General features: G+C 38.7%; 1 protein-coding gene across 9 annotated transcripts in view; it reads right to left on the bottom strand.

Moving 5' to 3' along the window:
• Nucleotides 1–2,334: 2,334 nt before the first annotated feature.
• The window catches only part of gria4b (glutamate receptor, ionotropic, AMPA 4b), a 118,170-nt gene continuing 95,673 nt past the window's right edge, over nt 2,335–24,831 (bottom strand). For 2 of the 9 annotated variants that reach the window (XM_048165617.1, XM_048165626.1), the window contains 7 exons: nt 23,694–23,900; nt 21,290–21,663; nt 10,382–10,580; nt 8,878–9,125; nt 7,219–7,333; nt 4,829–4,966; nt 2,335–4,144 (listed from right to left, as the gene is read on the bottom strand). In XM_048165617.1, the coding sequence (XP_048021574.1) occupies nt 3,980–4,144; nt 4,829–4,966; nt 7,219–7,333; nt 8,878–9,125; nt 10,382–10,580; nt 21,290–21,663; nt 23,694–23,900 (1,446 nt within the window). In that variant the 3' untranslated portion in view covers nt 2,335–3,979. Of the gene's footprint in view, nt 4,145–4,632; nt 4,967–5,192; nt 5,818–7,218; nt 7,334–8,877; nt 9,126–10,381; nt 10,581–21,289; nt 21,664–23,693; nt 23,901–24,831 lie in introns of those variants that run through there. The other 7 variants (XM_048165619.1, XM_048165620.1, XM_048165618.1 and 4 more) reach the window with 7 other exon arrangements.

The raw sequence follows: 24,831 nt of genomic DNA, 5'->3' as shown, positions 1-24,831 counted from the left end.
TTCATTGGCTATGTTTAGAACAGAATACTAGGCTACTTCACTGTCAATATGTTCTTCTGAACATCTTATGAATGAAATGTCATACTACCCCTACTGCGTATGCATTGCAGTACTAAATATGCATTCCATTCCAAATGTGCATTGTACAAAATTTGGTCAGGTAACATTATTATGACTGAATTAACCTAGTTACATCCACAAAAAGAGCTGTATAAGCATCAGATCAGGTAGAATAGAGAATTAAATGCTCATTTCACTGTTGACTTCATATCGACCACCACGCACACAAATCATAGGCAGGAATGTGTACGCACACCACCTATTAAATAGAGGGCCATTTGGATTCCTGCAAGCTCCACATTTAAGGGAGGCTCACAGCTTTTTATCCTACGTGACCTTGAGGGGTTGATAGGTAACTGCTTGTTAAAATGTCAACATTACATGCATCTGCTGAGATCGCTAGCTGAATTTGTCCTAGTATAAACACATACTTCACATAATAAATTAGCCATGTTACGATCCTGAATCTAAAGAAAATAAATCCATGAAATGAAACACTTTGTGCTCGCTAGATAACACAAACTGATGAGTATCCTAAAGAGGTGCACATTTGAGATGGTCCTGGATGGCATACTTCTCAAGGTCATTAGCGTGAGTGTGTGTGTCCTAACATATGTACCAACATCTGTTATAGAAGGGCATTTAGGTTTTCAGAGCCAACCGCTGTTTTCCAGCAATATTTATTTGCATTCCCATCATGCACTACTTTGCCCTTTCTCTGCAAGGATTCCTGTAAGTGAAGAAAATCACACTATTTACATTAATATCAGTACTTTGAGGTCTTTTTCACTTTAGTACTTTGTGGTACTTTGTTGTTTTTCCTTCTAACAAGGTCATTTTACCCTCTGCAAAAGGCAAATGAACTTCAGGGCACTTGTGCAGTTTACATATCAAATAATATTTCCAAGGAATAGATTCTGTCCCTGAAAAATAATTGAGTAACTTTTTGGTCATTCATAATCACGAACGCATGCATTGAGGTTTTAATGAATGCTCTCTGCATAAACTACCTATAAAGCCTCTCTAAGGAACAATTACCGTCATTAAGTGCTTTGGTATAAAAGTTGTTTTCTCTTGTCAAAATGCATCTGTTCCCGGCCCAAACTCACAGAATACATCAACAACATATCAACATATTTGTGATACCAACAATTGTGCTATATTTTCTAGTTTGTATGGATTTTCTCTCTATATTGATGAGTGTAAAATAGTCATTTTTACTTGGCAAAGCCAGCACAACAACAACAACAACAAAAATCGTAATGCCTTAAAATAGCTTGAATGTAACTCTACATCCTTGCCTCATTTAATATACACGGATCTATGAATATGATAATTAGCCCCGCCTACACATTCGCACGAGCTCAGACGAGATCCACTTGGCCAACTTTCTGAGGTAAACGACGCACAATGGTGGCTTTTTTACAACGTCTGACACATAACAGTAATTAATATGATTAGCGTTTTGCTTGACTACATTATCAAACAGCTAATAATGTGTTACTAATGTTACACGAACCATGTTTACATTCACGAGTCAAATAGCTGCCTTCTAACAATCAGTACCCTTAGAACCGCTTTGAACACCTCAGAACGAGAAAGGCATATAGTTCATCATAACATCGTAATATGCATCATATCAACAGAAAAATATACCGAGATAACCTTCTTTTGAGACTCCCTTGCTCGGTCAGTTAATGATATGCTAAAGCCCACCAGCACGTTGACGTGATTGGTTACAAGGTAGTTTGCAACGTCAGAAACACCAGCGATTTCAAGCCGCGGTGTTGTTTTTGGTTTAATGCAGTTTTAAAAAGAAAATACTCAGCAATGGTGTTGACTTATGAATTTGCACATGGTTTGTCTTAAAGCATGTTAAAAACATCAGATAGTGTATAAACAACATTAAAAACATGATTTTCACCACACGGGCTTTTAAGAGAATCTTTGCTGAGTAAGTTAAAGTCAATGCAATAACCAAAAATGTTTGGTTACCAACATTCTTGAAAATATCATATTTTGTTATCAACTTAAATGAAGTCATACAGGTTTGGAAAGTCATGAGGGCGAGTAAATTATGACAGAATTTTATCAGATCATGTGCCGAGAGTTCATTGGCCAAGCACTCGCGTCTGCTTTCACATACTATGCAATACTGCTTTAATATGTCTGGATTGGATCTTGTGGAATCTAGCCTCTGCTTGAGCTAGATGTTTTTTGTTCTTGGGAGTTCAAATAACATTAACTAACCCAAATAAAGACACAGAGATTCAATTTCATGTCCATTGATATTTTACTAAAAAATGATCAAAATAAATATTTACAATTTTAACATATTAACCTAAGTAAGGACACCACTTTCATCACAGCTTTAGAAACCATGGGGAAAAAAACCTAATGCCACTCTCCAGACACACTGAACTTCAATATGCATCAGGATCATTGTGTGTGTGGTGTTTGAGACAGAATGAGAGTAGAAGGCAGAGAGGAAAAAGAGGGAGAAATACAACAAGAGACAAACATTGTGTGCTTGAGTAAAAGTACACGTGTATTTATCAAGACGAGGAGTTGTTGGAACAGGAGGAACCATAAATTGCACTTTAAGATCAAATGCAAGTTGAACAGAACCGGGCAGAGAAAGGTTGATCCGTTTTCCACGATGGTGTCCTGAAGCTTTGAAATTGTCCATGTATTGTCCTTTCGTCCAGATGTCCATTGCTACAGTTTCTGGAGAACATGCTAAAGGCCTGAATGAGGTTACACAGTGTTTTTCATAAAAAAGGCCAAAGCTGAACTCTGACAATGGCTCTCACGATACAAACAGTGTCTTCAGAGGCGGTCAGTGTTCAGAACACTTTCTATTCTATTTCTATACACATTTGCGCAATGAAGTTTGATTGATTTCTCGTCCAATTGAATTTCTTTATATCATTCATAAAGACGTCTGCTCTAAAATGAATGGACAAACATTTAAATACTCAATATTTCCTTTTTTTTCCAGTAATCACATAAAATCGAAAATAAAATATGCTTCTGTGGAAAAAAAATAAAACAGTCTAGAGGGTACCATGGTCTACGACTGCACAGTGATTATGCAGGGCATGGCTTGGGAAAGAGCAGCGGCTGAGATGCACTGAGAGTGTGTGCCACATTCCCGAGAATCATGGGCGCATAGGTCACTGGCACTGATAACATGCCCATGTTATTAAATCCATAGAAGTTCATGTACATCTACATATATCAAATCATCTTTTTAATGTTTTCTAACCATTATTGCGATGAATCATTTGTCTAAAGATGGTTTAAAAAGAGAATTACACTCTGTCCACTACAGAATTGGCTATTTACAAATTCGTTAAAAAGCAAGCGAGTTGTACAGTCTTCTATTTACAAAACGATGTAAATAATTTATTTTACTTATGATTTTATAGAATATATATATATATGAACTCTTCTTCACAGTTTATTTAATAAGTATTCGTTAATACCATATCCATGTTAATACCCTCTCGGGCAAACAAATGCCCGTTTTGAACTATATTAGGATGTCGAGTTGCGGTGTTTCGGTTTGGCGAGGGTTATGGCAGAGTGTTAGAACGAGCAGATCTTTTTTCGCCAAACAGGCTAACAAGATTCACACTGTTCTTCCTTCCCACCTGCTTCACCCTTAAAGGCAGCACGAGTTCTTTGAATGTACATGACGGAAACACAGAAGTCTGTGCGATAACCATCCTTCATACGGTACAGTGTCTTGCGGTGGCACCCCAGGTGTGTGAAGCCACCAGGGGCCTTGGTTCCTTTCGAAATCTACCTTGTCAGCACGATTGCTCAGCTTGGTGGCGTCATTGCTGTAGGGTCGGTTTTCTGTTGTCTGTTTTGCGGTTTTGTCGAGTTTAAGGCACTTGAACGTATTTGGTTTTCACGGTAAGTCGGACGACACCAGAGCCAGTCCAGAGCTCTGCCGCAGAGAGGGGCCGGAGTGGACAGCCTTCGGGCAGTCGGGAGTCAGGACGCGCCCGTTCTCGCCCACGCTCCCCGTAATGGACAGGCGCGCCTTGTTCCGCATGGCTTCGGTAAAGGTGAGCTGCATCCGGAGAGAAAAGAGAAGCGGGGACAGAGAGAACAGGAGTCAGCTGTGCGCATTTAAAAGCCAGAGCATTATTATTTGAATGAGTGCACATTATCAGCAAGCACATACAAAACACCAGATTATGACACAGTTCAGCGATGAAGCATTTCAAATACATCTGGCATAGTCCTTTGGAGCCAAAAATGACTTGAAATTGACAACTAGGGGGTTTTCAAGACTATGCCTAGGGTGGATTGATCATCTTAAGCTTTGTTTAACTATTCTTCTTTACTCGATGAGAGAGGTTACCGCACTGGCGTGTGATTACAAACGTGTGCAGTCCAGGTACCTCAGTCTTCAGCATGCACAAAAATGTGAATGCACGTCTCCGACTCGGAGTACACGTGGAGGAGACAGAACAAGGACGTCACAAACACAAGAAGCTTTACCACGGGCTCACATACGGCAAGCTACGGCAGCGAAAACAGAGGAACTCCACTTACGACTGCCGGGCACCTACGTACATCTGACCTCCTACATCTCTACTCCTTCAGTGGCGTAGACGTTGTAACCCTCTCTATATGTGGCTAAACTCTGAGTGCTGTGGGTGGGACTGGGGCCGGGGGAGGGATGGGGACTGGGGAGGGGGACAGGACTGGGGAGAGGAGAGGAAGAGGGGCGACGTTCAGACTGTTCCACCTTCATTCTCTTGGCTTCGTTTCGGGACTTGTAGCAGAACTCGATGAGGGCCACCAGCATGGCCAGGCCCAGGCCCCCGACCAGAATGTAGAAGACCCCAGCCACATTACTGAGGCTGAGGGCCTGTGAGCTCTTGTCCTGGATGCGAAAGGAAGGAAAGGAACAGGAAGACAGGAAGTTAACGGAGCGGGAGCGGAGCGCATGTACGTACACGCACACACACACACATTCAGAGCACTAGTCTACGAATCTACTCGCTACCAAACACATTCACACACACATTTACAGTTTACAGACAAATCAATTCATATCCTCCCAATCAACCTTTCGCTTGCAGGCTAATCTGAAAAGCTGATGTTTTTGAGGCGAATTCTATAGACAGGCATCAGTGCTTTGACAGCAATTTAAAGGGTAACAATTAGTATGTAATTACAGGAGCTGTTTTTCCTTTTTATTTTTGGCTGAGCTCTCAAATGGATCGCTAGCTCCATGTGCGATTACACACTGTGAGTTCTCCGAAACAGGATTTAACTTCTCGCTGTGTTCTAGCTTATCTCCACATGTGCCGCATTTCTCGCTTCACAAAATTCAGGCTTGCTTGGTTTGTCATGCAAAAAGAAATCAATGGTACGCTCAGCTAAATAAACTTGGGACACCTTCAAATGCCCAGTCACTTCCATTCCTCTCAGGCACTAGGTATGTTACTAAAAACAAGGATATCTATCATTTAGACATTTAGTGTGGAGAAGCAGGGCATGCTGGAACTATATTACTTGGTGCACATCTGAAATCTCCCTACAGATGAGCATGCGCTAGATACTGGTGACTTTCTACCTCACTGAGCATTAGACAACAGTGATGGTCCCAGACTGACCTTACTTCCCGAGTCCTTGGGTCCACACTCGCCCTTATCGTACCACCATTTGTTTTTCAGCTTGTCTAAGATGCCTGATTCGCTCAGTTTCAAAACGGCAAGGTTTACGGGGGTTCTTCAACCGCGCAGAGGAATGTAACACAAATAACATAAATAACATCATAGGACATGTTATTTTATGTTATTCACTCATAACAGCTGACACAGCAGTTGCACTGGCAAAGTGACCGAGCCAATGGTCCCGTTGTAATACATGTCTCTGCGCTCCATTTAAGTGTTTTAGGGCCTGGCACTGGAGCCACAGACATGTGAACGGGACCTTGCTCCATCGCTTTAGGTAACGGGCGCATACTGCCACGGCCTTCTTCTCTACCAACGCTGGAAGCAATTACTGTTAAACCACAATTATTGGCATATACCACGGACACCAACCTTTCTGTATCCCTCTAACCAAGGTCATTTCAATTTTGAAACAATTCCAATCAGTTGTAGTCGTGTGTGTGTGTGTATGTGTCTGTAAATATAGATATATATTTCTGTCATGACAACTCTGAGCATTTGGCATGGTAATGGGTATGACAATGTTGTATGTTTGGCCTTGGCGGAAAAGATATGCTATGCTGCTGCTGTAGATTATTGCTGCTGCTGCAGAGCAAGTACGGGACTCGCTACATCCACGACACGCTGCTGTGAGCAAGTAAGACATGCTGCTGCTGTACAATATAGCGTACATGGATTACCCGTAGCAGATCTATACAGGTGGAGCTGGGGAAGGTGGAGGGTTTCTGAAGCGCACTGCACTGCTAAGGCAATGCTAATAAAGTATTTTGAAGGTTGAGCATGCAAGCTCATTGGCTACTGATAGAGCAGGAACCAATCAGCTGTTTTCTATAGATAACAATGTGATTACGAGCAGTTGAGTTAAAAGACCTATTAGCCTGTGCTATCTAGAGTTTCATGACAGAACTTTATTCAAGCTGATAAACATACATACATACACATATATGCATATATATGTATATATACACCCATTATTTTAGGTAATTCTGAAGTCATATATTTTCATTTTGTTTTTCCATTTCATTTTTGTTAGTTTTTGTTTTTATTTAGTTAAAACTGCCTCTGACTTTAGAATCATGTCTTTAATACATAATCATAATGCGACACTGCAGCACCTTTCAAAAGACATTGAATGTTCTCTGCATTCCTATAAAAAATGCAGCTAATGCGCCTCAGGAGGAGAATAACAGCAACTAAAAAAATGGAAGTAAAAAGACAACTACTTCAAAGGAGAAAATGTTTCCTTGACGGAAAACGTGAAGAAAGACACACGATCGATGAGGGAATCTGTGCCCAGTATCCACAGCAAATATTTGTGCTCTGACAGTAATTGCGTTCCTTTCTCTCTTCAGGCTAAATAGGGTCAGGATGAAGGTCAGGTATGCGATTGCGCCCCGGCAGATGCCCCCGTTACAGAGGAAACTGTTTACCCGCGTTGGTTGACATAGTGGCTAACCTTCTCACCACCTCCTCCGCTGCCACACTCTCCTTTGTCGTACCACCACTTGTTTTTCAATTTGTCCAACAGGCCTTGTTCATTCAGTTTTAAAACTGCCAGGTTAACTGCACTTCTTGAAACGATAAAACATAGTTTGTCAGTAGCAGCAGTTTGTCATAGTTGAGCAGTATCCAATCAGGTTAAATAAAGAAAAAAAGGGGTGGAAAGCTCTATAGATTAGTCGCCCGTTCCCACCCCGCTTCCCCTTAGAAAACACATAACCACGGAGGACAAACCTCTCTTTTCCTGTTTTCATGATAATTCACACCAGCCTTATTTGTCTATCCATAATACACACCTCCAGATGGAGGAATGGAAAAATCAATATCTGTTCTCTGCTTTAAACCCCCCTCCCCAACCCAAGATACTTCCCGCTTTACTATGTACTCAATATTGCTGTGAGATGCACAGAGGAACCTCACGATATTGGATGCCTGTTACTTTCCCTATATGCTGCTTACAGACAGTTTAAATGAGCACCGAGGGTTTAAGCCTCTGAAAGTGCTGAATGAGTTTGATCCTATTCCCCAAACCCCTGCATTCCCACCTTTGGTTCAGCCACAAGGGAGCTGCCAATGCAATTCTGCTCCTAAACACCGGATAGCTCCTTTCCCTACAGTTTTCAGAATGCTTATAGTTCTGTAGGTAATGTTCCATAAATATAAGCATAACTTTTTAATTCATTTAATTTTACGAACTTGCTATGTCACAAAAAATGCCGTCCACAAGCCTAAAAGACCAGTGAAAATGCTTTTTTGCATTTTCTAATATAATGCATTTTTAAAAATTGTATTAAATAAATACATTTCTATGATGTGGTCTCAGACTTTTGGACTCCATTGTATAAGTCTGATCTAGCTAATCTATGATCTAGTTAGGGGTCAAATGTACATGATGGGAATGATTCAAGAGAGGTTTATCCTGAATGCAGTTTATCCTGAATGCAACATTAATAAACACACAGCCCACAGGAACAAAGAACGGGACAGGGAAATAATGTAGTGAGACACATCTGAGCTGAGGAGGGGAAGAGAAAGAAGAGCATTAAGAGCACTGTGCTGTAGATCTGAAGCCATGTGAATCTCCTGCACTGGTCTGACATCACAACAGCAGGAGAAAAGCTGCTACGCCATTGGATGCTCTTCCCCCCGGTATCATGAGAAGAGTCAGACAGACCACGGTAACTCCTCAACAAAATGGCTGATCCCGGGAGCTACGGTCATCTGTAACTGACTCTTCTCAGTCTTTCTGTACATGCTTTTAATGTCTGCACCTCCCAGTTTACATGAGAAAGAGGTTTAGGTAGCATCAGACTAGGCAGAATATTCACAGGCTTGTCCGAAATTCACATTCTTTGTTAAACATCCAGACATTTCATCTCAAAAATTTAGTGGCATTAACATGCATGCATCAGTTTGAAATTACCTGCATGAGGCTACATTAACATAAACAAAAACGAAACGAAAAACATATAGCACTATGTATTCAAGACCCTTAACTGCAAACAAGAACACATGAGAAAAACAAAAAGAAAAAAGAGAAAAATAGAAATAGGCACGCCAGGGAAGGTGGAATACCATAACAACACGTGACATATTGTTATACTACTCCACCCACCTTAACTGTGAGCCCTTGGGCGTGGCCACCCCGTAGCCTTTGGAGTCCAGGTTGCCTCCCACTTTCATGGTGTCGCAGGGTTTGCGTTGCTCCGTGTACTCGTTCATTGTGGACTCCAGCAGGAAGGCGTACTTCCCTTTGGACTTTCTCACCCGTGCCACACCCTCTGCCGTGGTCTTCGTGAACACCGTGGGCTCGGCCGACTTCATGTAGCTCCACATTTTCTCATAAACGGCGATTTTCGACCTCTGAAAGTTGAGGTAAATGTGTAGAAGGCCAGTGAAGCATGCAGGGGAAGTGTGGAGGGTGCAGATTATTTGTTAAGACATTGAATTGCAGATAAGAGGTTCTCAGTCTTGTGGGATCGTGGGAGATTTTTATGAATGTATCTTATTTAACATTTATAAATCAATTAACTCATCTATGAATTATAAATTAATATACACTTATTATAGCTTAATATCACTTAATATGCAATTATTATACCGTTCAATAGTCTGAGGTCAGTAAGATTGTTTTTAATACTTTTATTCCGCAAGGACATGTTAAAGGGTTAGTTCACCCAAAAATGACATTTCTGTCATTAATTATTCACCCTCATGTCGTTCCAAACCCGTAAGTCCTTCGTTCATCTTCAGAACACAAATTTCCGACATTTTTAATGAAATCCAAGAGTTTTTAAATTTTTTTTTATTTTTTATCCCCCATAGAAAACAACGCAATTACCACATTCAAGGTTTTTGGGTGAACTAACCCTTTAAATTGATCAAAAGTGACAGTAAAACATTTATAATATTACAATCAAATAAATGCTGTTCTTGAAATTTCTGTTAATCAAACAGTTCTGAAAAAAAATCTGTTTTCAACACTGATATTAATAAAAAATGTTTCTTGAGTAGGAAATCAACATATTAGAATGATTTCTAAGGGGGTTATTATGACACTAAAAACTGTAGTAATGATGCTGAAAATTCAGCTTTAACAGGAATCACAGGAATAAATGATATTTTAAAAATATATCCAAGTAAAAAACAGTTATTTTAAATTGAAAAAATTTAAAAACAGCAAAAAATTACAGACCCCAAATATATACATGCTATAAATTATAACAAGTGACATTTTTATATTCATAGGCTACACTTAAATATTGTCAAATGTAGGCTACAATATTATCTAAACCCTTAAAATGAATTTTATTCCAATTAAAGATATATATAAAGTAATAAAACCTGTTGCTGTTCATAATTTGCCAGTTTTGTAATTATACATATGAGATATAGCATGTATTTTAATTGTGGACCAAAAAAGGCTGAGAACCCCTGGTATACTTTATAATTAAAACATATTTTCTTAGCTTGCTTTATTAATCTGTGGGTTTTCACTGAATATCTTTTTTTCTTCGAATACAGCACTTGAAGTCATCTCGTTTTGGAGTCATTCCCTTTCACCCCCCTTAACAAAACACTGGCGCCCTCCCTTGAACCCATTAGCTTTGCCCACTCACCCTGAAGAACTCTTTGGTGGAGCCTGAGTCAAGAGTACCATACGCTATGTCTGTCTGCTTGGCCAGGTCCTCAGCGCTCTCAATGGGTGACACCATCCTCTCCACAGTGAGGAAAGCAGCCAGGTTGGCTGTGTAGGAGGAGATGATGATGAGGGTGAAAAACCACCACACTCCACCCACGATACGTCCAGATAGAGACCTACACCGCCGGAAAGGAAGAGAGTGGAGAGGAAAATGACCATTCAAGGAGAGTTTGAAGGAGCGGTGAACGACAGAGCAATGAAAGAAAGGATAACATTGAGAAAAAAAGAAAAGGAGAAAAACAATGGGGAAAGCAGGAGGAGAAAAGGAGAGAAATGTTTAGTCAGAAATTTAACTGTTAACTTTAAACTGTTTCTAATACTACTGAATTAAAAATAAAATGTATAGCAATTGTTCATTCAAAAACTCAAAACAGAGACTCAAAATTAAGTTATTTCAAGCATGTATGATATTTCTTCCATGTACAGTACCTTTCAATGTTTTTTAAAGTCCCCCTTTAGTACATTTTTTTATACCTTAAAGGGTTAGTTCACCCAAAAATGAAAATTCTGTCATTTATTACTTACCCTCATGCCGTTCCACACCCGTAAGACCTTCATTAATCTTCGGAACACAAATTAAGATATTTTAGTTGAAATCCGATGGCTCCGTGAGGCCTTTTCTTCTTCAAATCGCGTGTCAAACTGCCAACGGCTGAAATCACGTGACTTTGGCACTCCGAACAGCAGATTCGATACACTGATTCATTTATGCTCCGATGCTTCCTGAAGCAGTGTTTTGAAATCGGCCATCACTAAATAAGTCCTTATTTAGTTTTTTTTGGCGCTCCAAAAGTATTCTCGTCGCTTTATAATATTAATATTGAACCACTGTACTCACATGAACCGATTTAAATATGTTTTTAGTACCTTTATGGATCTTGAGAGAGGAAATTTCATTGCTCCCTATGGAGGCCTCACGGAGCCATTGGATTTCAACTAAAATATCTTAATTTGTGTTCCGAAGATGAACGAAGGTCTTACAGGTGTGGAACGGCATGAGGGTAAGTAATAAATGACAGAATTTTCATTTTTGGGTGAACTAACCCTTTAAAACTCATCTTTGATCACCAAAATGACATTGAAATGTTTTTTTCCTGTGAAAAAATGTCTTAATGCCTTAAAATAGCTTGAATGTAACTCGACACCCTTGCTTCATTTAGTATACATGGATCTATGAATATGCTAATTAGCCCTGTCTCCACTCACTCGCGCGAGCTCAGAGATCCACTTGGTCAACATACTGAGGTAAACGCTGCACAATGGTATCACTTTTTACAACGTTGGACACATAACGGTAATTAATATGATTAGCCTTTTGCTTGAGTATGTTATCAAACAGCTAATAACGTGTTGCTAATGTTACACAACTCCCTTGCTTCAGAATGGCCATAACTAATGATATGCTAAAGCCCGCCGGCACGTTGACGTGATTGGTTACAAGGTGGTTTGTGATGTCAGAAACACCAGAGATTTCAAACCACATTTTTGAAAGTGTCTTCAGATTACTGCAAAATACTCAGCAATGGTGTTGACTTATGAATTTTGTCTTAAAGTATATTAAAAACACCACATAGACAGATAAGCAACATTAAAAACTTGATTTTCACCACAGGGGGACTTTAAAGAAATCAATACTTTCAGCAGACATATTAAATTGACAGTAAATGCTGTTATTCTTTCTATTCATAAAAGAATCCTGAAAAAAAAAAAAAATAATACACAATGGTGAGTTAATATTTAAAATCAGGTAACCAGTACTTCCTCTATAGTGACTCTACAGAAGTCACTGTAGATCATCAGTAGCTTGCGATATAAAGCTCAGTCTGTCAAAACAGTCAGTGCTGTGATCTTTTAATTGACTCTGTGTAGGTGAGGGTCTCCTCCACTAAGAGGGATATCTCTCCGACCGGTTGCCATGAAGACAGATTGGCTATCTAGAGTGGGTTGGCAGGGACGTCAAACATGATGGGGGTGGAGTGCTAAATCCCAGCGCTGTTTAAATTCTCACCTCACCCTGATTATGCGTTATCAGTTTACAGGAAAGCACTGTAAATTTATGCAGGCCTGTCCTTCTTTTTCCACTGTCAAGGAAACATTCCTGCGATATAATAATTAGCTTTTAAGAATAGACTCAAGGTGGACCGTCACCCTCCTGAGGTTTGAATCAGAGAACACAGTGTAACTTAAAATCTAAAGGCATTAGTCACTGCTAAACACCAACCTTCATGCAGACGCACCATTCAGGGCCGGTGACGTCCGAGTATCAGACGTGCCAGGGTTTGCGCTAACAGCGGCTAATCGATTTGACTTCATGAGACAAAGCCAATTTAATAAGAGCCTAAATTGAGTGGACGCGAAACCAGTGAGTCACCCCTCGGGCTGCTCCGCTGCCCTGCCGCTTGGCATACAGTATCATTCATAAAGACATATGATCCATGAACAAATAGGAATTCTCTCTGGTGCTCATAATGTCATTACTTGTAATACAGACCCTCTGATCACAGCTCAATGATAAGAATCAAACCATCTCTGTGAATTTCACACATACTCACAAGCACAAAATAAGCAAACTATTACCAGTGTATCCCTCAAAGCAGCTCATTATCAAAGCAGTGTCATTAGAGCTGTGAAATGGGATGTGTTGCTGTCAGTGAAACTCACTACGCCGTTTTTATGCAGATTTCCCAACAAGAACACGTAAGTATGTGTGTATTTGAGAAAAAGAAAGTTTGGCGAATTTAAATTCTATTTTGAAACATCCGTAGAGGTGTGCTTGGGTAGATTTGTGGAGGGAGTCAAAGAGAGAGAAAGGGAGACGTCAGTAGAGAAAGGAATGGAGAGACCTTGACATGCCGTAGATAAATGGAAAGGTCACTGCCCGCAGCCACAGTGAGCCTCCAGCATTTTATTTATTCATGGCTTCCTCTCTACTGCTCTGATTAAGATTTAATACCTGCAAATCAATTTCTCCATGCATGAGACTAGAGTCATTCACAATCATACTCCACATTACTGATCTCCGCTTCCACTGGCAAATTGGAAAAATAAAAAACCAAGCTCTTACATTAACTCATTAAAAATACATTCATTCCTATTTGGGAGCAATTTCTGTCTCTTGGCATTGTCATATACAGCATGTGGTGTCTTCTAACACCTGGATGTCTCAGTATGGCCTAAACATTACAGGAACGTTGATGTGTTACTTACAAAACATAGCTAACTAGCTAACAAATGATGTAATAATGGCCATTGCGTTTGTTCTTTACCAACCTACACTTCACCCAAAAGGCCTGTAGGTGGCACACCGTCTTCATTGAACCAACTACGATAACTTCATTGGACGGTAAAAATCACTTTCATTGAAGCAGTATTTCGCTGTGGAGATCGCTAAACTCAAACTCAGTGCACATGCGGAAGAAGGCTAGTGATCTGTAAACTAGCCTTCTTCGCATGTAGCAGGAGCGCGTGCACATGGTTGCCAGATTGCACACATTAAGTAAAACACGGCGAGGAAAGTGTATACTTTTAAAGGGTTAGATCACCCAAAAATGAAAATAATGTCATTTATTACTCACCCTCATGTTGTTCCACACCCGTAAGACCTTCGTTCGTCTTCGGAACACAAATTAAGATATTTTTGATAAAATCCGATGTCTCAGTGAGGCCACTGAGAGCAAAGCCACCGAACCTCTCAAGATCCATAAAAGTACTAAAAACATATATAAAACAGTTCATGTGAGTTCAGTGGTTCTACCTTAATATTATAAAGTGACGGGAATACTTTTTGTGCACCAAAAAAACCTAAATAACAACTTCTCAACAATATCTACTGATGGCCGATTTCAAAACACTGCTTCTGAGCTTTACGAATCTTTTGTTTCGAATCAGTGATCCAGATCTCCCATCAAACGGCTAAACTGCTGAAATCACGTGACTTTGCCGCTCCGAATCACTGATTCAATTTGTAAAGCTCCGAAGCAGTGTTTTGAAATCGGCCATCACTAGATAATGTTGAAAAGTCGTTATTTTGTTGTTGGCGCACAAAAAGTACTCTCGTCGCTTTATTATATTAATGCAGAACCACTGAGCTCACATGAACTGTTTTATATATGTTTTTAGTACCTTTCTGGACCTTTGCTCTCAATAGAGGCCTCACTGAGCCATCGGATTTCATCAAAAATATCTTAATTTTTGTTCTGAAGATGAATGAATGTCTTACGGGTGTAGAACGACACAATGGTGAGTAATTAATGACAGAATTTTCATTTTTGGATGAAAACCCTTTAAGGAAAAAAGCTCTATTTAAGGGATTTAAGCTCTTTGCATCTGGCAACCACAAGCATGAATGCTAGTGGAGGCTTATTACCAATGCAAGATAATGCAAATGCCTAATAATAATAATTTAAAAAAAACGGAGCGGGCCAATATCGTGACGATTTTTTTTAATCAATCGAGAGAAGCAGATATCGTTATCATGATTAAGATATGAATCATGAATTCATTTCTTATAAAAACATTCTTACTAACCCCAAACTTTTGAAGGTTAGAGTATATATTTTCATATACAATAACCCATGTATACTGTATGAGAAAATATAATTAGAACTTTATATAATATTTAATAATAATAATAATAATAATAAAAAAATCAACAACATAATAAAAATCCATTTTGTAAAATCATTTTCTTTTACTTAAAAATTTCTGTGGACCTCCTGGCACCCCCTTTGTGGCTGCCTGGGGGTCCTCGAAGTCTGACCCCAGACTGAAAGCCCCAGGGCTTTATCACTAAAAATTGCGTTTCATGACTTTTTAATGTGGAATCAGTGTATTTACTCAAGAATCAAAACCGCTGAAAACAATGCTTCTCTCTCCCGAGAGTTCCATTTCTGACAAAAACCGTCCTCACAGCTGTCCCTTTTATTCTCAATCTCATGCACAACAAACAAAAAACAAGACTCCAATTACCATGACAACAGCAGAATTTAGGGCGCTTGCACCTGTGAGTTCAAGGACAGAGAAATCCACCGCTGCTCTGAGACAACAGCCAAATTATTGTCCACTACTGTCCACTACAAATAACCTTGTTGACTGGATTTCACTAAAGCACCAATAGTTTTTTTTTTTTTTGTTGAAAATAACTCCAAACTTCACTGATTACCATGACACATGCTCTAGTCTAGAACAATATCCATCATGACCAACTCCTACAATGCATGTCATGCGCACAATGCCCCTTTTGCTTCTAACATGGAGAAAAGAGAGGTATTCAATTGCACTTGTCAGTAAAAAAAAATAAAAATAACAAGTTATCTTGTTTGAAAAGGTCAGATTTTATGGCATTACTTCACTTGAAAACAAGTCATCTGACTACGTCACATGCATTACTTCTAATGCAGCACATAACATGCTATTTCGGGGATGCGTTTCATCTGTGTATAGTCATAAATCTAAAAAGGAAATTACAGTTCAAGGGTATCAACTTTTATCCCAGAGTGTCTTATGTAGATAAATGATTTGTGGGCTGAAATGATCATTTTGGCATGGAGAAAACCTGGGGCAAAGCTTCCTCTGCTGTAGCGTAATCTCCTTTCTCTCATTTCCGTCACTGTTACAGCACTGGCCTGGTGAGTCAATCATATCCTAACATCACTCCCATGATCTCTCTCTCCTCCTAGCCCTACAATCATTCCCAAGCCATCTGAGGAATAAAAGAAGTCAGTGAATAGAGGCAATTACTGGAGCAAGATCGACCATAAAATACAAAAGTAGGGACAGAGGAAGAAAGCAAGAGAGAGAGGGAGATAGGGAGAGACAAAGAAAGCAAATAAAAAAGAAAACTGTTCTTTGACATACCAGAAAAAAAACATGTTTGTAAAACGAGAGATGAAATCCTGTCTTAAGTGCTGAGAGCTATTTTTGACCAACAGCAACCTCACATTTCCCATACATCCCCTCCTTTTATATACACATAGTTCAACTGCAAACACAAGCATTCTCGAAAACATTCGTCAGCTTCACACACACTTGAATAAATATTACCCAGTCAGTGCAACCGAAGCACTTCAAGGACTTGACACTTCAAGAAAAGTCTTATCGAAAGGTTTTATACATAAGGGTGACACAATCTAACAAGAAGCACATCGAACCTATGACTATCATTAGCATATCTTAATTCCCTGTTCATCCCGTGATGCAATTTCAACAGATTTCATTCACCGCGGCTGCGTGTGTTCGAATCTGAAAATGAGTTTTTTTTAATCTTCCCATGTCTGATAGGGTCTGCTGCCCACATGCATTACAACTACAAAATCACCGCAATAGCGCACATGCCAGATGCTGGCTGTTTCCGAGGACGAGGAAGCTGCTCTACCTGTCTGCTGATGACACCTGCCAGCCCGCCTGAGCCAAAAACACGACAGGGAAAACAGGCAAGAGTTATGACCCTGTCCGGCCCCATCACACAAGACGCCCTCAGCATTTTCATACCCCATCATTCTCGCATCATCCTCATCAATCATCTTCCTTACAAACTGTGAACAAGGAGTATACATGTAATAGAGTGGTGCTGAATGAAACTGAAATAATTACACATGGATTGACTGTAAAAAATAAAAAAAAATGATAATAATAAAATAAAATGCCTCAAAATGACAAAATCAATGCCTCAATCTGCCAGTGCAGTGAATCAATATTTCAATGGTAAATGATTCAAGCTCATACTGTGCACTGTCTTATCACACCACCAAAGCTGAAGTGTATAATTTCTGCACTACTAGCATCCCAAAAATCAAATACAACAATAAAGGATAATGAACTGAGAACTAAAATTGAGTCTCTCAGAAAAGGACTTCTCTTAAACCAAATATGATGATCCACTTGCTAAAATATAAAAGCAGGGATATATTTCCCTGTATAAAGATTCAATAAAACTATTAAGTGTGATATTATGAAGACAACATCATGATTGAAAAATTGAATAAATGGTTTGTCATTCAACTAAATCCAAACCAAAATAATAATAACAAGGACAACAACAAAATAGTATTATTATTAGTAGTAGAAGTATTAGTACTAAATCTGAAACAAATAATATCAATATTAGTAATATAGTAATAATGGACCCTTTTCACATTTCCGAGGTTCTCAGAAGTGGAAGTCGTCACAGTTGGATAAACTTCTAGTGGTGAACGGGGAAAAATATAGAGAGATTGATTACAGCAGTCAGAAGAGAGAAAGATGTCAAACCCTCACAACAGCGTTATTTCATTTTTTCTCATTTCTGCCAGCGCAAACCCTCTTTTGCCGTTAAAAAACTATTATCATGATTTATTAAAGACGCAGTGCAAAATTATCGCTGTTTTTGCAGCTGACCTTGAGTTTTCCCTATCAGACGCAAAAATTATGGGAGGAGAGTATTTAAATGAATCACGAAACATGATTTACTAATGTTTGAGCTAGTAAATTTACTGGTATTTGCGGCATCATTTAACGCCCAAAAAAGCATGTCCTAACCCATTTTGCAACATGGCTGCAATTGTTGCTGCTAGGAGGAGACACCGCAGAGAACAGAGTATTGAGTATTGCACACTTTCGTACATACAAACGCAGCTGCTGCCATTTTGCGACTATTGTTTTGTTCACTGTAATTAATAACATAACAAACAGGTACAATTTTAAATCAGTTTCTTCTCAGATCAGTATCTCTTATCTCCATAATTATTTATGTGGCGAAATGCCGTGTAATATGTAGTACCATATCTCTTACATATAGTTTGAACTTGCCGCGTTAGCAACTGCTCTCTCCGCAGTAGCTTTGCGTTTAAAAAGCTAATAAAATATTTCGACTCAGATCAATATTTCATGTCTAATTATTTACTTATGTGGCAAGTAGCTGTGTAATAAGCGGGATAATGTACATCCAGCCGGTTGTTATCGCAGAATAAACCCCTTCATGCGGATGCAAGACCCAGCCTATAAATATATAAATATATATATATATATATATATATATATATATATATATATATATATATATATATATATATATATGAATATTTGAACTGCTCTTGTTAGATTGCATTGGTCATTACGTAAATGATTTGACCGCATCTGTGTTCTTTAATTTGTGCGTCAGCAGTAGATCACATGCAAAATTTGCCACTCCCATCGGCGCATTTGTGGAATTGCACTCTCACGCTAATTTGCCTCGTTAAATTTGGCCCATAGTGTTATAAATGTGTTATTTGTTATAAATGTGTTAAAATATTAAAAACTTTACTAGATTTGAAACGTCATCACAGTTCGTAAAAAGGATCCATAATAGTAACAATTAAACATTATTATATCCCTCTATAAAACAAATTAACACTGTGTGAAATTTGTTTTTAATTGTGATATTATGAACAACATCATGATTACAAAACTGAATAATCTAAACATGTACTTTTATTAATTATTATTATATTAAAATGTGTATCTTTTTTCTACACTAACAGGACAGTGAAAAACTACCAATTTACTTTTTTTTTTTTGCAAAAATATGTGCAGATTTGTTATTATTTCATACTGTTAAAAACACCAACTCCTACCACCTGCTTACGGCCCTCTGGAAAGTTCACAGAACCCAGTTTAAAAAAACCCTGTCTTAGACTATAAACTATTCAGTGACAGATGGGTTTGGCTCCACTATGCTCCAAGAAAATGGAATGTGAAAATGAATATCAAATCAATCAAAAAACTCGGCTCTTTGCAGGGCAGTACAGACCTGTAGAATAGGACAAAGTATATAACCATCGAAAAATGACACTTCAGCTGTTAAATATGCATATAACTATCAAGTGCTTGAGAAAAAGAAAGCAAAACTGCACATTTCAATAACCAGTAGGCTATTAGACAGGGCAGAGGAGGAGGAGGAGGAGTAGGAAAGGACAAGTACGGACACCCGGGTAACGCTGCTGTGCAACTGCGTCATCTTGTCTAAATCAAGAACACTGAAGTAAAGGCACATGCTGACTGAAGAGAATTAATGGCATGTACTAAAGAAAATGAATGGAAGTGCTTTTTCCTGCTGTTTATCATTGGCTCTTATCCAACTCATGAATCCTTATTAGTTGTATGCAAAAACGATGAAGTACATGATTCTTACAAGTCCTAAATGGGTCCTCTTAAGCCAAATCAAAACCATAGGCCCTCTACAGCACTGAGATGTACAGGCTATAGAGCAGAAGAGATAGACGCTATGGTTTTGACGGCTCTCTAAGTACCTGCTGTCTTCCTCCATGTGCTGTGCTTTTTACTGCTCTTCTCTTCCCCTTGGCCTGTCATGAGTGATTTCTTATCTGGTGGGGGCTGAAAAATAAAGCCTGTTTTTTTTTTTTTCTCTCTCTTCTCTTGATAACACTTCTTAAAGAGCTCTATCGTGGTCATGCAGGTGCTTATTACACAGAGAAAAGAGGGGGCGGGAGGAGGTGTGTGACTGAGTGAGTGAGAGCTGGCGCTGCAGCGAGCCCGATGTTAAACCCGCAGGCGAACGAAGGAGCGAGAGACAAATAACAAAAACAAACTGGCAGACAAAGTAACAATGAATGACTAGCACATTTCCTATGAGATTTGAGAAGTAGCCGGCAGGACAGACGGGCGATGTGTGGACATCACTGGCACATAGAAATGGGGCAATGAACGATCACATTGTTCCGGAGCACCCCCCCCCCCCCCCCCCAACATTGAACTCCACTAAAAAATGGTGTATTCTTTAAATGTATATTCCTTGGATATTTTGAGGAACGTTTCAACTGATTTTGTTCATACAATGAAAGTCAATAGGGTCCAAAGCAACACTGAACTCTTCTTTAAATGTTTTAAAAAAATCTTGAACATCATTTTTGAGTGATCTGCCCTTTTTAGACTGACTTGCTACATATAAATGGAATATGAACATATCGGTTAACACGTTTACATGCACTCCATTCGATTTAATCCTTCAAATATTGTGTCATGTACACTACCGTTCAAAAGTTATTGTGGGGTTGTAAGATTTTTTTTGAAAGAAGTCTCTCTTATGCTCACTGAGGCTGCATTTATACAAAAATACAATATAAAACAGTAATATTGTGAAATATTACTACAAATTAAAATAACTGTTTTCTATTTTAACATACTTTAAAAATAATGTATTCCCTATATGGCAGAGCTGAATTTTCAGCAACATTACTCCAGTCTTCAGTGTCACATGATCCAAACTGTTGAAAACTGCTTAATATTTTTGTGGAAACCATGACATTTTGTTTTTTAGCATTCTTTGATGAATTCAAATTTCAAAAGAACAACATTTACTTGAAATAGAAATCTTTTGAAACATTATAAAAGGCATTATACATTATAATATATCAATTTAATGCATCCTTGCTGGAAAAACTATAATTAATTTCAGTAAAAAGTAAAATCTTACTGACCCCCAACTTTTGAACGGTAGTGTATACTTGGAAAGACTGCAGCTCAACTACAAAAAAGCACAGTAGCTCGATTATAATTGTGCATGTAAATGTTCTTAGTGATGTCAGTTGTGATTGGTTGTTCCCCACTCTGCAAAGATCCAAAGCAGATACAATAAATAAACACTGAGTGTTAATGCAAGCTCTCCCACTGCGTGTTCTTTAATTCAGACTCGGACAAAACTCGTCATCAAATCACTATGGAAACTACAGCAATGACTCTATTTCAGGTATCAGATATGACCATATCAGAGACATTAACTGTGTTAATTTCCACTGCAATATGCATTTTCCCTCAAGAAAATTTTCTTTGGTGTTTTAAGTTTGCTGACCTGGGCGAGATGTCGCAACCTTGCTGCATGAAGGCTCCCAGGGAGAACCAGAGACTGTTGAAGATCCCAAACTCATTGGGGGGCTGGTCGCTAGGCAGACCGTCAGTGCCCTCCTCGGGCTCCTCGGTGTGCCATTCGTACGGGCTGAAGCGGCTGACCAGGAAGAGCACCACGCTTACGCCGATATAGGCGAACACAATGCACATCCAGATCTCGTAGGCCAGCGGGTCCAGGAAGGAGAAGACACCCGGCTTGGATTTCTGGGGCTTCTTAATCATGATGGAAATTCCCAAGCTCATGAAGGGTTTCGAGAAGTCAATGACCTCCTCCCGGACCAAAGTGATAGTCAATGGGGCCACAGCGATTTCCGCTTTCTAGAACAAAAGAAAAATGTGTTTCATATCAATCTTTTTCTTTAATCCTGTGCACATTGTTTACAAAACAAAACAGACGTAATTGCATTGCTAAGTTTATTTACTAAGCCATTTAACTGAATAAGCAGATACAACACTAAATATTTGCTGAAATCTCATATTTGAACATTATATTCAGAGGAGAAACGAGTGAATAAAAAGAGAAAATAAAGCATAATCTGCCGATTCTCACCTCTCCTCGCATCACATTTTACAACTTCTCTAATTGAACAAGGCTTTGCATATTAATGCCAAAAAATCCAAGGAGTTAATCCAAGAGGCTTAATACCGAGGTTTAGGTTTAGGCGAGAGGGATAAACTAATCAATGCAAAAAAAAAAAAAAAAAAAAAAAAAAAAAAAAATTGCTTACAGCACAAGACAGGAAAAACTGTAGAGTCTAAAGTCTGGCTGCACGTTTTGCTGCATGGTGAATCCAAAAACTAGATTATTGTTGGTGACTTAGTGACACTTTAGACCTCGGCAGAGCTGCGTAAGACTAATCCAAAAAAGAAATTAAAGTTTCTCATAACTGCCCGACACTTTCAAGAGGAGGAAAAAAAACTGGGTTGTGTTTTCCAGTGCTCAGCAAAAATCTACAAGGTGACAAGCATTGGCTGCATGCAGTGTTCATTAATAAACATCAGCCTCTGAAAAGTTGTTGTCTTTCTTTTTTCTCTTCACCAGACACAGAACTTAATGTTTACTCAATGTGAATTTTCAGCATCATTACTCCAGTCTTCAGTGTCATAGAAATCATTCTAATATGCTGATTTGGTGCTCCAGAAACATTTATCTCATTTGAAAATGGTTGTGCTACATACATTTTTTCCACGACTCTTTGATGAACAGAAAGTTCAAAAGGGTCAGTGAGCATTTAGGGTCAGCATTTATTTAAAGGGTTAGTTCACCCAAAAATGAAAATTCTGTCATTTATTACTCACCCTCATGCCGTTCCACATCCGTAAGACCTTCGTTAATCTTCAGAACACAAATTAAGATATTTTAGTTGAAATCCGATAGCTCCGTGAGGCCTCCATAGGGAGCAATGGATCTCTCAAGATCCATAAAGGTACTAAAAACATATTTAAATCGGTTCATGTGAGTACAGTGGTTCAATATTATTATTATAAAGCGACGAGAATATTTTTGGAGCGCCCAAAAAAAACTAAATAACGACTTAATTAGTGATGGCCGATTTCAAAACACTGCTTCAGGAAGCATCGGAGCATAAATGAATCAGTGTGTCGAATCTGCTGTTCGGAGCGCCAAAGTCATGTGATTTCAGCCGTTGGCAGTTTGACACGCGATCTGAATCATGATTCGATACACTGATTCATTATGCTCCGATGCTTCCTGAAGCAGTGTTTTGAAATCGGCCATCACTAAATAAGTCGTTATTTTGTTTTTTTGGTGCTCCAAAAATATACTCATCACTTCATAATATTAATATTGAACCACTGTACTCACATGAACTGATTTAAATATGTTTTTAGTACCTTTATGGATCTTGAGAGAGGAAGTGTCCATTGCTCCCTATGGAGGCCTCACGGAGCTATCGGATTTCAACTAAAATATCTTAATTTGTGTTCTGAAGATTAACGAAGGTCTTGTGGTGTGGAACGGCATGAGGGTGAGTAATAAATGACAGAATTTTCATTTTTGGGTGAACTAACCCTTTAATATATTGTTTGTAACAGTGTAAAAGTCTTTAATGTCATGTTTGATCAATGTAATGCATACTTACAAAAAAAAAAAAAACAAAAAAAACTAACTGACCCAAACATCTGAACGGTAGTGTAGCACAACAACCAACAAAAAACATATTCCTAATGCTGTCGCGCTAAACTAACGTTCCTTTCCATGATTTTGGAAAGCATTCAAATTTGTTGCCAACACACTTTAAGAATCCAAGTCTGCTTCCTGGAAGCAAGCAGATGTCATCTATAAATCTCAAGCTGACAGCAAAAAAAGGAAGAGGAAAATAATTTACCCCGTACACCAGCTCCCCAACCATCCCGTTCCAGATCTTTGTCTCTGGGTCCCGAGCTCCATACTTTCCATCAGGCACGATGGAGATCTTATACTTGAAACCAATGTGTTTGGCGATTTCAAATGCCAGATCCACGCAGTATCCCTCATATTGCTCGTTCCCCTCATACATCTCCCAGTTCTTCTTCAGCATTACATATGGCCCTTCCTGAACGAACAAAACAACAAAGTACTTTCAGTGGGCAAGTAAACCAGCAAAATGTTTAAATTGCTGAAATTTAGCCATGCCATTACATTTCATTTGAATTCTATATTCTAAACATGATAAATTGTGGAGTTATAGAAGAATAAAGCTGTTTTCGAAGAGTTATTAAAGATAATAACGGCCATTATGTTCACATGTGATTTACTAATCAAATGTTAACCATAAAGAAACTACTGAAATCAGAACATATTGCTTTTTTAAATGGAAATGAATTTGAGTCAATATTCTCCCACATTCCTCAATAAAACCAATAAAGATTTTCAATCAGGGTAAAAGCTTTTAAAGTGTAAGAAAGGGTTTATGAAACCATTACGAAGGGTTCATACAAGCATTAAAATATCATAAAGCACACAAAATGTGCACCATGATTCAAAGCAATGATAACTGACCCATAAAATTCATGAGTACAATTTATTACAATTGCATTGCATGCCTTTATCAAACATTAGAACAGGAAACTGCTAGTGCAAAACTGTTACACGCAATGATGCAGAACTTTGCTCATAACTTTAAAATTTACATTGCTAAAGCGTATAAGGGATTACAGTTCAGAGGAAAAAAGGAACGCAAAAAAAGCCACACCACGAACACAAACAGTCATTCTTAGTCACCAGTGCGATGTACTGTCACACCAAACAATATCTAAAACAATACAGGTGCTGTACAGCAGCAAATAGAGATGTTTACTTGCAAGGAGACGGCAGAACATTTACATAAAAATCCTGAAAACCTGCTTCCCTTTTTACAAATATTTTCTAAGCCATATGGCTAGCCTAAAATGATGAAAGGCAGAAAGCCCAGTAGGGAGAATTAAATATTTCACACACAGCAAATAGAGCTCTTCGCACTGAATGTCAACGGAAGATCCGTTTCA

Source organism: Megalobrama amblycephala, linkage group LG18 (assembly GCF_018812025.1).
Source record: "Megalobrama amblycephala isolate DHTTF-2021 linkage group LG18, ASM1881202v1, whole genome shotgun sequence".
Taxonomy (NCBI): domain Eukaryota; kingdom Metazoa; phylum Chordata; class Actinopteri; order Cypriniformes; family Xenocyprididae; genus Megalobrama; species Megalobrama amblycephala.
This window is presented reverse-complemented; position numbering and strand designations above follow the sequence as displayed.